Source organism: Gigantopelta aegis, chromosome 14, assembly GCF_016097555.1.
Source record: "Gigantopelta aegis isolate Gae_Host chromosome 14, Gae_host_genome, whole genome shotgun sequence".
In the NCBI taxonomy this organism is placed as follows: Eukaryota; Metazoa; Mollusca; class Gastropoda; order Neomphalida; family Peltospiridae; genus Gigantopelta; species Gigantopelta aegis.
Window position 1 is genome coordinate 59,247,170 of NC_054712.1, and position 12,485 is coordinate 59,259,654.

A 12,485-nucleotide genomic window follows, 5' to 3' on the forward strand; every position below is an offset into this window, starting at 1 on the left:
CCCTACATAAAAACTGTTCAACATGTTCCCTAAAACACAGATTTTTATGCCTCAATTTAATATTTCAAGCCAACAAGAATAAACAAGTCGTACATGTGTAATATATATTACCAATTCTGGATTTTATTTTTCCTGTCAAACGCATGGTGTGCAGACCAGAGCATAAACTCTTCAACAAGAATTGAAAACTCACACTGATCCTGAAAACAATAATAAACACAACAGATAACATTTGGTTTGTTTAACAACACCACTAGAGCACAGTATTTAATTAATCATTGGCTATTGTATGTCAAACATTTGGTATTTCTGACACATAGTCTTGAGAGGAAAAGCTGCTACAGTTGTGCATTACCAACAAGGTATCTTTTATATGCACTTTTTCAGACAGGACACCACATACCACAGCATTTGATATACCAGGTAGCTGGACATAGCCCAGTGGTAAAGCATCTGCTTGATGCACAATCGGTCTAGAATCGATCCGTTGGTGAGCCCAATGGGTTATTTCTTGTTTCAGCCAGTGCACCACGACTGGTTAATCAAAGGCTGTGGTATGCACAATCCTATCTATGGGATGGTGCATATAAATGATCCCTTGCTACTACAGGGTTCTAACATATGTATTTGTCTCCCACAGCAATTTTTAAAAGAATTGCAATGGGTGAAACAGTCCATCGACAGCAATTTTGAGCCTGCCTTTGGAAGTTTTTTTATAAAGTGACATTTGCAGCAAATAAACCTGACTGAAAGGTCATCTTGTTATATGTAGACATCTTTTAAATGTGCAGTGGTTAAATATTGGCAGATAATGTACACCAGGTGCATACATTTTGCCACTGTTGAGGAGTTTTACTGACGGCACAAAAGTACTATCGGTGATGCTCTCTACCTTCGGCAATTTATATCTCAAAGACGGCAATTGCTGTCATAGTAGACTGCTTAAAATACTTCTGTGTTACAAACTGCGGCCTTTCTAAATTTATATATTAAAAAATAATAATAATAAATACAATTTTTTTTTTAATCAAATATATTCGATTCTCTGGGTACCGAATAACAAATACGTATAGCTGATAGCCTGTATTCGGTGCACTGAATACATGATTGAACTGTCCGACGCCATATAACCGTAAATAAAATATGTTGAGTACATCATTAAATAAAACATTTCCTTCCTTCCTGCTTAACCCTAAATGTTGTAATAAAATTAATAAGATTTACTGACATAGATTGATGGTTTCACTGTTGCAACTTCAAATGTATTAGCCATATATTAACAGCAGGCCCTAATCTGGAATTGAAAAAGTAAGAGAAGTGATTTCTTCCTTCCCAGATGAAAGGGGAGAAGTTTGTTAAAAATAGGCGAAGTGAAGATTTATTGGAACATTTAGTAACTTCTTGTCATGTTCCGTGTTCATTCGGACAAATTCTGAATTATACACTCAGTTTTAATCGTAATATTTGGATATAAAATAATAATAAAATTTAAACAAAACAATTTTATGTTTCATCAAAAACGTGATACATGTACTAGTAAGTAGTTGATAATGTATCGCTATGTTAAAATGAAATGCAGCCAAAGATTAACAACACTTGACTTGTCAAAGCAAACGGTGTGATATGCATCGATGTACAGCCTGGTGCCAAAGTAAAAACACAGTCATGGTGCCAAGTGAGCTATGAACAAAGTCGAGGTCTTGACGTCTTTTGTGTAATCTTGTTTTTGAAATTGGATTAGGTCCAAAATATTACGTCGACTCCAACTTCTCACTACAGCTAATAAATCTCTTACTTGAGCGGACTTTCGGCGAAGAAAACGTTAATTTCTCTAGCAAGATTAGGGCCTGAATAGTGTTAATATTGTGGGTATTGCTGCTGCGACTGTGTTCGTAAAGGTTAGTCATTACACTACCTGCTGATGATGTGGATCAAAATTCAGTTGGTACTGCTTTAGTAGAAGAATAGCTCGGTCCCATTCTGGTGGGCTTGACTCATCCTGGCTAAAAGTAAAACCAAATAATAATACAAACAATGCATAAAATATTCTATAGAAAAAGATCAACTTGATTTCAATATTATACAGTTTCCAAACCAATTTATATGGTTAATACAGATTTCATTTCATTACATACACACTTAATGGTATTAATGTAATAAAGACCTTTTTGAAATGTGAATAAAAATGTATATAGAAAATAAGCAGCCTCCTTCATTTGATATTCAATATAACAGTTTCCCACATTACTGCATGTAGGGCTGTGGTATAACGAGCCTGTGATTCATAATGATGTAACAAAAACAGTGTCACGACACCAGATTCGTAATGATGTAACAAAAACAGTGTCATGACACCAGATTCATAATGATGTAACAAAAACAGTGTCATGACACGAGATTCATAATGATGTAACAAACACAGTGTCATGACACCAGATTCATAATGATGTAACAAACACAGTGTCATGACACCAGATTCGTAATGATATAACAAACACAGTGTCATGACACCAGATTCGTAATGATGTAGCAAAAACAGTGTCATGACACCAGATTCGTAATGATGTAACAAAAACAGTGTCATGACACGAGATTCATAATGATGTAGCAAAAACAGTGTCATGACACCAGATTCGTAATGATGTAGCAAACACAGTGTCATGACACCAGATTCGTAATGATGTAGCAAAAACAGTGTCATGACACCAGATTCGTAATGATGTAACAAAAACAGTGTCATGACACGAGATTCATAATGATGTAGCAAAAACAGTGTCATGACACGAGATTCATAATGATGTAGCAAAAACAGTGTCATGACACCAGATTCGTAATGATGTAGCAAAAACAGTGTCATGACACCAGATTCGTAATGATGTAACAAAAACAGTGTCATGACACGAGATTCATAATGATGTAGCAAAAACAGTGTCATGACACGAGATTCATAATGATGTAGCAAAAACAGTGTCATGACACGAGATTCATAATGATGTAGCAAAAACAGTGTCATGACACGAGATTCATAATGATGTAGCAAAAACAGTGTCATGACACCAGATTCATAATGATGTAGCAAAAACAGTGTCATGACACCAGATTCGTAATGATGTAGCAAAAACAGTGTCATGACACCAGATTCGTAATGATGTAACAAAAACAGTGTCATGACACGAGATTCATAATGATGTAGCAAAAACAGTGTCATGACACGAGATTCATAATGATGTAGCAAAAACAGTGTCATGACACGAGATTCATAATGATGTAGCAAAAACAGTGTCATGACACGAGATTCATAATGATGTAGCAAAAACAGTGTCATGACACCAGATTCATAATGATGTAACAAAAACAGTGTCATGACACGAGATTCATAATGATGTAACAAAAACAGTGTCATGACACGAGATTCATAATGATATAACAAACACAGTGTCATGACACAAGATTCATAATGATGTAACAAAAACAGTGTCATGACACCAGATTCATAATGATGTAGCAAAAACAGTGTCATGACACCAGATTCATAATGATGTAACAAAAACAGTGTCATGACACCAGATTCATAATGATATAACAAACACAGTGTCATGACACCAGATTTGTAATGATATAACAAAAACAGTGTCATGACACGAGATTCATAATGATGTAGCAAAAACAGTGTCATGACACCAGATTCATAATGATGTAACAAAAACAGTGTCATGACACCAGATTCATAATGATGTAACAAAAACAGTGTCATGACACAAGATTCATAATGATATAACAAAAACAGTGTCATGACACCAGATTCGTAATGATATAACAAACAGTGTCATGACACAAGATTCATAATGATGTAACAAAAACAGTGTCATGACACCAGATTCATAATGATGTAACAAAAACAGTGTCATGACACCAGATTCATAACATCTGAATGACAGTGAATGTATTTAATTACATGTACTTTATATTCTATATATAATATTTGTAAGAAATAACACAACCAAACAAGTTGTTGGAATACAGAGAACAGTGCTAAGACCTGGGAAAATAATGTTGGTTGAATGTTAAACCATGTGAATAATGAATAAATAATATTACACTAATATCAGTAATTTAATACTAATAAAATAATAATATTGGTAAAGTAATGTTTACTCTTGATAAAATTTTGCTGTGGAATTGGAAGTGAAGGTAGCTTTGACAAACACACTTCCGTCAGATATTTGACGTTCCAAGCTTCCATCTTTCTTTGGTCCTTGTAGATGCTGAAAAAAGAAGATACAAATGTTGAAACAGTTTTGACCAATAGTGAGATTATACATTGTGTAGATTGAGTACATTTATAGATCTATGTTAGACAGGGTTAGGGTTACAAAGAAGATACAAATGTTGAAACAGTTTTGACTAATAGTGAGATTATACATTGCGTAGATTGAATAAATTTATAGATCTATGTTAGACAGGGTTCGGTTACAAAGAAGATACAAATGCTGAAACAGTTTTGACTAATAGTGAGATTATACATTGCGTAGATTGAATAAATTTATAGATCTATGTTAGACAGGGTTAGGGTTACAAAGACGATACAAATGTTGAAACAGTTTTGACTAATAGTGAGATTATACATTGTGTAGATTGAATAAATTTATAGATCTATGTTAGACAGGGTTAGGGTTACAAAGAAAAAAAAGTAAAGTTTGTTTTATTTAACGACGCTGCTAGAGCACATTGATTTTTTATCTTATCATCGGCTATTGGACGTCAAACATATGGTCATTCTGACAGTTTTTAGAGGAAACCCGCTGTCGCCACATAGGCTACTCTTTTTACGACAGGCAGCAAGGGATCTTTTATTTGCGCTTCCCACAGGCAGGATAGCACAAACCATGGTCTTTGTTGAACCAGTTATGGATCACTGGTCGGTGCAAGTGGTTTACACCTACCCATTGAGCCTTGCGGAGCACTCAGGGTTTGGAGTCGGTATCTCGATTAAAAATCCCATGCCTCGACTGGGATCCGAACCCAGTACCTACCAGCCTATAGACCAATGGCCTGCCACGACGCCACCGAGGCCGGTAGGGTTACAAAGAAGATACAAATGTTGAAACAGTTTTGACTAATAGTGAGATTATACATTGTGTAGATTGAATAAATTTATAGATCTATGTTAGACAGGGTTAGGGTTACAAAGAAGATACAAATGTTGAAACAGTTTTGACTAATAGTGAGATTATACATTGTGTAGATTGAATACATTTATAGTTCTATGTTAGACAGGGTTAGGGTTACAAAGAAGATACAAATGTTGAAACAGTTTTGACTAATAGTGAGATTATACATTGCGTAGATTGAATAAATTTATAGATCTATGTTAGACAGGGTTAGGGTTACAAAGAAGATAAAAATGTTGAAACAGTTTTGACTAATAGTGAGATTATACATTGCGTAGATTGAATAAATTTATACATCTATGTTAGACAGGGTTAGGATTACAAAGAAGATACAAATGTTGAAACAGTTTTGACTAATAGTGAGATTATACATTGTGTAGATTGAATACATTTATAGATGTTTAATCATTCTTCATCTGGAACAGTAAGGTTTTTCACTTGCAATGAAATGAAAACAATCACCGGATGCTGAACATTCAGTTAATTATTTACGGTTTCTAAATAAAAGGAATTCACAAGGCTCTGAAGTGGTCACTATTAATTTTGTGGGTATTGCACTGTTGCGACTGTGTTCATAAGGGTTCGTCAAGCACTTTTTTTTTCTTCAATATATTTTGCATGCCTTGACCTCCCCCCCAATAAACTTGTCGCCAATGTAGATCCCCTCCCCCCCCCCCCCCCCGCAAAACACTCCTGGCACATGCAGCTGCAAACAAAAATTAATGTACATGATGATAGATAGTATTAAGCCAAATATCTACTTGTGTTGCATTTATTTGTGAAATATCGCTGATAAAAAAAAAAATCACATATAGATGACTATTTACACCAAAAAAAAGCCACATTTAAATTTTGGTTTATAGAATTGTCTCTAATGGCAGACAGTGATTATAACCATCCTAAAAGCTCAGGGGTACAGTGCTCGCTTGATGCATGGTCGGTCTGGGATCGATCCCCGTCGGTGGGCCCATTGGGCTATTTCTCCTTCAGCCAGTACACCACGACTGGTATATCAAAGGCCATGGTATGTTTTATCCCGTCTGTGGGATGGTGCATATAAAAGATCCCTTGTTGTTAATCGAAAAGAGTAGCCCATGAAGTGGCAACAGCAGGTTTCCTCTCTCAATATCTGTGTGGTTCTTAACCATATGTCTGACGCCATATAACCATAAATAAAATGTGTTGAGTGCATTGTTAAATAAAACATTACTTTCTTTCAGAAGAAAAGTAAGTGTTTTAAAAATAACAACAAAAAAGATACTTATTTTTGTGTGCAACTTGGAAAACAAATAAATAACTATTTGGGTAATTCATCAAGGTTAACCTGAAGTGCAAACACATGCACTCCAGGGTGTATACTACCAAATCAAATCCCATAGACGACAATAGTAACATATGTGGCTAAAACTCCTACCTGCAACATATCAATCGACATAAACGCCACGGATATAAATACTACCACCCCTCACCCTTAAAGTGAATCACAAAAAAAGTGGGTGTCAAGCTGCTCATTTCTGAGATAACGGGTAGCGTCTATGACTACCCTAGTTCCGCACAAAATTTGAGTACTTTTTTTTACAGGTACTCCATACATGTTCCAAGCACAAGGCTACTTGACACAGTGGTACTAAATTAAATAAAATTGCATACATTTTTTGCCTAGATGAAACTAATTTTTTTTACAACCAACACACTCACATTTATAACCAATCACAGGACTTGTGGTGTTCACTTCTCTATCAAAAGTTCGGTGCACCTCGAACTTTGACCCAGCCAGAAGTTATTTGGTTTAGTACTACCTCCAGGTTAACCTTGATGAACTAAGGTCGATGACAGTCACTTTTTCAAACCCTTGTTTTGGCTTAGTACACAATAAATAAAACATTTCTTTCATCTTTTAAAACTTAAAATTAATATTTTGTCCAGAATTATGAAAAATTAAAAAATACCAACCTGTAAACAGTGTTGTCTGCTTGTTATAGAAATCTGACACGGGTCAAGGTTACATGTGTAATAGACCAGTTTTTATTTTAATGTGGGAAAGCATTGTAATAATATAGCTAATTTTTTATTTGAAGAAGAAGGAATTATGTTTTATTTAATGGTACACTAAAAACATTTTATTTACAGTTATATGGCATCAGGAATATGGTTAAGGACCACACAGATATTGAGAAAGGAAACCTGCTGCTGCCACTTCATGGGCTACTCTTTTCAATTAGCAGCAAGGGACCTTTTATATGCACCATCTCACAGACAGGATAGTATATACCATGGCCTTTGTTACACCAGTTGTGGAACACTGGCTGGAACGAGAAATAGCCCAATGGGTCCAGTGACAGGGATCGATCCTAGACTGACAGTGCCTCAAGTGAACGCTTTACCACTCGCCCCTTTTTAATTTGAATGACGTCAGTATTCCAATGACATCACTTTGCATCTCCTTACAATAACCATAAACATGACCTTTCCATTTTAATAATGCTGGGAAAATGCCAATACAAAATTGCTACTAATGCACTTGAATGTGTTTAAAGAAAATTTTGCGATTAAAAAATTGTACCTTTTACGAAATATGAATTTCAAGTGAAATTACAGTAAGATATGCTACATTTATTGTGTATGATTTTATGAAGCCAAAACAAAGACGCAAAAAGTGGATATGTATCCAAAAGCTTACCGCCCTGTGTAGCGTCGGCTCTACACAGCACGGTCTGTTGTAGGCTATAGGCCATGTGACGTATATGGGTCATTGCAGTCAATGCTACATGGGACGGCGCTACCCAGTACGTTCATTATGTGTGATACTGGTTGTGTTTTGTCAGTTTATATCAGTCTTTTACTGTCACTATAGACCTACAGATATATCAATATTATCATACATTTCAATGAGCTAACTTTAGACAATATAAACGTTTGTCTACCATGTATAGACACACACCGATAGAAAGAAATAAGGGAACACGTCGTTTTTGTAGACCAAATTTAATTCACTATTACTAAAAGAGGAGTGATATCTGTGTAAGATCAATGTTGGGTGTATTGGATATTTGTAACAAGCCTGTCAAGCCTGTACCTAACATAACAACACTGGATGATTATTAGTTGTCACTACTTTATGTAATCCCTTATTTCTTTCTATCATACAGGCCCGTAGGAACCGGGTGGGGTGAGTGGGGCACGTGCCCTACTTGTGAGCCTTTTTTTTTTTTTTATCACATTGATGTTTGCCATTATAACCAAAATCTGATATAAAGTTTGTACCTGTTCCATCAGTGCGCCCCCCCCCCCCCCACCACTCACAAAGCCTACGGGCCTGTCATATATATATATAGAGAGAGAGAGAGAGAGAGAGAGAGAGAGAGAGAGAGAGAGAGAGAGAGAGAGAGAGAGAGAGAGAGAGAGAGAGAGAGAGAGAGAGAGAGAGTGTGTGTGAAAATATCACCTATTTAATGTAGTTATGCAACAAACATGGACCAGTAACAGACCCACCCTCCCGTTAAAACAGTGCTTTTATGTAATGAATGAATGAATGAATGTTTAACGACACCCTAGCATGAAAAATACGTCATCTATTGGGTGTCAAACTATGGTAATGCAAATAAATAAAGAGATGATCAACATCAATATAAAAATTCAAGACTTAAAAACAGTGTAAAGAACTGTGAAAAAACACAAATATCACAGAATTTTACGGATACTGAATTTTACTCAAAACTTCAATTTTGTGCTGTATTGGCCATTCTCAAAGAGAATGTTACACCTCTGCACCACGGTGAGGTTACAGCACACGCAGGGGTTTATGTAATGAATTCAGTAGACTTGTACACTGTTACCTACATGACTTCTGGTATGCACAAGAGATGAGTCAGAATTTCCTCCACCACTGGTTCATGGTCCTCAGATTTTGTACACTTCACTTTGGCAAACTCAATATTGTACAACTGTTAAAACGTCTTCAGCTTTCTGATTTTCTTGAATAATAGTATGAATAGTTAGATTGATCCAACGAATAAACTAGTATATTTTTCTGTATATTGTATACAATATAGTTTACACATGAAAAATATTTCAACTAGGCCCCTACATTGCATATATAGAAGGTGGAATAAATGTGATTAAAAATAGCCGTGCTTGTTGCTTTGTCAACACTGCATAAATATTGATTGCGTTTGCCATGTCATAATTGCTGGAATATTTGTATTTTAGTCTTTACATAAGGGAAATTAATTTTATATTAAACGCCTTTCTCATACTCGAATGCGTAAAAGAAGAAAGGATTTTCAAAGGATGTTAGCTGCGCAGTGACAAGCGGGAGTAGTCAAACGGGTTCGGCTGATATCGTCTGCATTTTCTCACCTTTGATTTCGCGATCATTTCAAGGAGCACTTTGGTTTGATCCACTGACATTGCGATATATCAGGGATTAAAAACGTCTTAACTATACGATCGATTGTAAAAAGCGATTATGAGATTTGTCAATGTTATCAATATAAAGTTCTAAGAATAGTATTTAGTGAAATTATTTTATTATGAATGCAAGAACATGGTGGGTAGGTAAAAAAAAACCAGCATAATTTTATAACTTAAAACATTACCAAGAAATAAAATTGATATGGCATAGGCCTACTGAAATTGTTTTAAAGAGCTATGTAGGCTAGTTATAAAAAAATATATATACTAACTTGACCTTTTGTGTGGAATGGTGCATATAAAAGATCTAAGTCTTGCTACTAATGGAACAAAATGTAGCGGGTTCCCGCTCTCAAGGACTATACATCAAAATTACCAAATGTTTGACATCCAATAACCGATGATTAATGTGCTCTAGTGGTGTCGTTAAACAAAACAAATTTTAACTTTTAACTCGACCTTTTTTCTTCTCATTGTTTTAGTTCATAGGGTGTATACCACCAAATCAAATCCCATAGACAACGCTATAACTCATACATGCAGCGTATCAATCGACATATACACCACAGATATAAATACTACCACCTTCAACCGTAAATTGAATCAGAAAAAAAAATGGGGGTGAAGCTGCTCATTTGAGAGGTAACTGGTAGCGTTTATGACTACCCTAGTTCCGCAAAAAAAATTGAGTACCTTTTTTTACAGGTACCCCATATGTTTCAAGCACAAGGTTACTTGACAGTGGTACTAGATGAAATAAAATTGTATACATTTTTGCCCAGATGAAACTTTTTTTTTTTACAACCAACACACTCATATTTATCACCAATGACAGGACTTGTGATCTTAACCGCTCTGTCAAAACATGGGGGCACCTCGAACTTTGACCCAGCTGGAAGTTATATGGTTTAGTACTACCTAAAAGTGCCCTTTTTCCTTCAGCTGGAGAAACCTCTATAGTATATATACATTACTTACATTACTGTGTCCCGATTTACTGTTCACGGGTCACCTAGCATGTGTGGGTGTATACATATATTTTCTTTATTATTACTGACTTCCCCCTTATATCTCAGTACACATGTAGACAAACTTCCTGTGCGGCAACTAGTAACCGTTCACTGTGCACAGCGTATACTATAGACCGCCCTGTGTATGAACGTTCTGTGCAGAACCGGTACGGTTTTGGTCCCTTATGAAAAAGTGACTGTCGTCGACCGTAGTTATTTGGGCTAAAGCTAAATAGGAATTATTGACAATAGCCTTTTAAAAACATTCTGGTACGAAAGAGTTCGACCCGAACTCATGCTGGTTATTGCAGTAACTGGTTATTAATAATCAAGCGATGATTGTCAGTGTCACGAATTTACATACACATATACGGAATTTTTGGTAAGCTCACCTTCAACACCTTAACTATGTGAGGTATCTTTGTATTAGCACCATTGCTTGTGATAAATGCCACTATCCATTCTTTCGTTAAACCTTTTCTCTTCTTGTCTTTTTTGTACATCATGCAATTTGTTTTTCACAAACACCCGCCATTTGACACTTAACTCAAAATACATGTAACTTAATTCTATCGATGGTACGCTTAGCCGTAACAAATGTATAAATGCAGGCAACAGAAAACCAGTTAAAAAGTATTTTCAATCGGAAAACTTCGTTCAATTGCGTATTTTTCCGGCTAATTTCTTTCACTCTTAAATGTGTTTACTATACACCTAACCATTTTTAGTAATGCATTATATTATTTAAAATAAAAATTGTTGTACTACACTGATGTTGTTTTTCTATTAATCTATATAATCGCATACTTTTTAAACAACCTCGGTGGATCCATTGAACTGATTTTTTTCTCGTTCCAACCAGTGCACCACAACTGGTCAAAGGCGGTGGTATGTGCTTTCCTGTCTGTGGTATGGTCCATATAAAATATCCCTTGTTACTAATAAAAAGCAACAGGTTTTCTCTCTGAGACTTAATGTCGAAATTACCAAATGTTTGACATCCAATAGCCGATGATTAATAAATTCATTGATAAATCAATGTGCTCTGGTGATGTCGTTAAACAAAACAAAGTTAAGACTTTAACATACAAAATGCATATAAACGATTTCTTGCTATATTAGGAAAAATGTAAAGGGTTTCCTCTGAGTGCATGTCAGAATTATCAAATGTTTGACATTCAATAGCCGATGATTAATTAATCAATGTGTTCTAACTAGTGGTGTCATTAAATAAAACAAACTTTATCTGTCTGTCTGTCTGTCGGTCGGTCGGTCTCTCTATTTCTCTCTCACACAATCTCTCTCTGTCTCTGTCTCTCTGTGTGTGTCTCTCTCCCTCCCTCCCTCCCTCTCCCTCCCTCTCTGCCCTCACCCTCCCTCTCCCCTCTCTCTCTCTCTCTCTCTCTCTCTCTCTCTCTCTCTCTCTCTCTCTCTCTTTGTCTCTGTCTCTGTCTCTTTCTCTCTCTCTCTCTCTCGCTGTCTGTCTGTCTGTCTGTCTGTCTTGTCTGTCTTGTCTTGTCTTGTCTTGTCTTGTCTTGTCTTGTCTGTCTGTCTGTCTGTCTGTCTGTCTGTCTGTCTGTCTGTCTGTCTGTCTGTCTTTCTGTCTGTCTCTCTCTGTCTGATCTATAGATATATAGATCAGGGTACATAAATTTACCTATTGGGCGATTTTTTGTTCCAGCCAATGCACCACCTATCAAATACTACTACTAAAAAAAAAAGCAACGGGTTTCCTCTTTAAGACTTAATGTCGAAATTACTAAATGTTTGACATCCAATAGCCGATGATTAATAATAAATTCATTGATAAATCAATGTGCTCTCGTGGTATCGTTAAAACAAACTTGTACTTGGGTGTCAGTAAACAAACATTCCTTTCATTTTAGTATTT

At 35.8% G+C, this 12,485-nt stretch overlaps 1 protein-coding gene across 1 annotated transcript in view; it reads right to left on the bottom strand.

The window, feature by feature from the left end:
* LOC121388633 overlaps window positions 1–11,120 on the bottom strand; it is a 36,820-nt gene extending 25,700 nt beyond the window's left edge. The window contains exons 1-4 of the mRNA XM_041520055.1: window positions 10,987–11,120; window positions 4,156–4,265; window positions 1,916–2,003; window positions 112–200 (exon numbers count right to left, since the gene is read on the bottom strand). Of these exons, the coding sequence (XP_041375989.1) occupies window positions 112–200; window positions 1,916–2,003; window positions 4,156–4,265; window positions 10,987–11,100 (401 nt within the window). The 5' untranslated portion in view covers window positions 11,101–11,120. The remainder of the gene's footprint in view (window positions 1–111; window positions 201–1,915; window positions 2,004–4,155; window positions 4,266–10,986) is intronic.
* Between the last annotated feature and the right edge of the window lie 1,365 nt (window positions 11,121–12,485).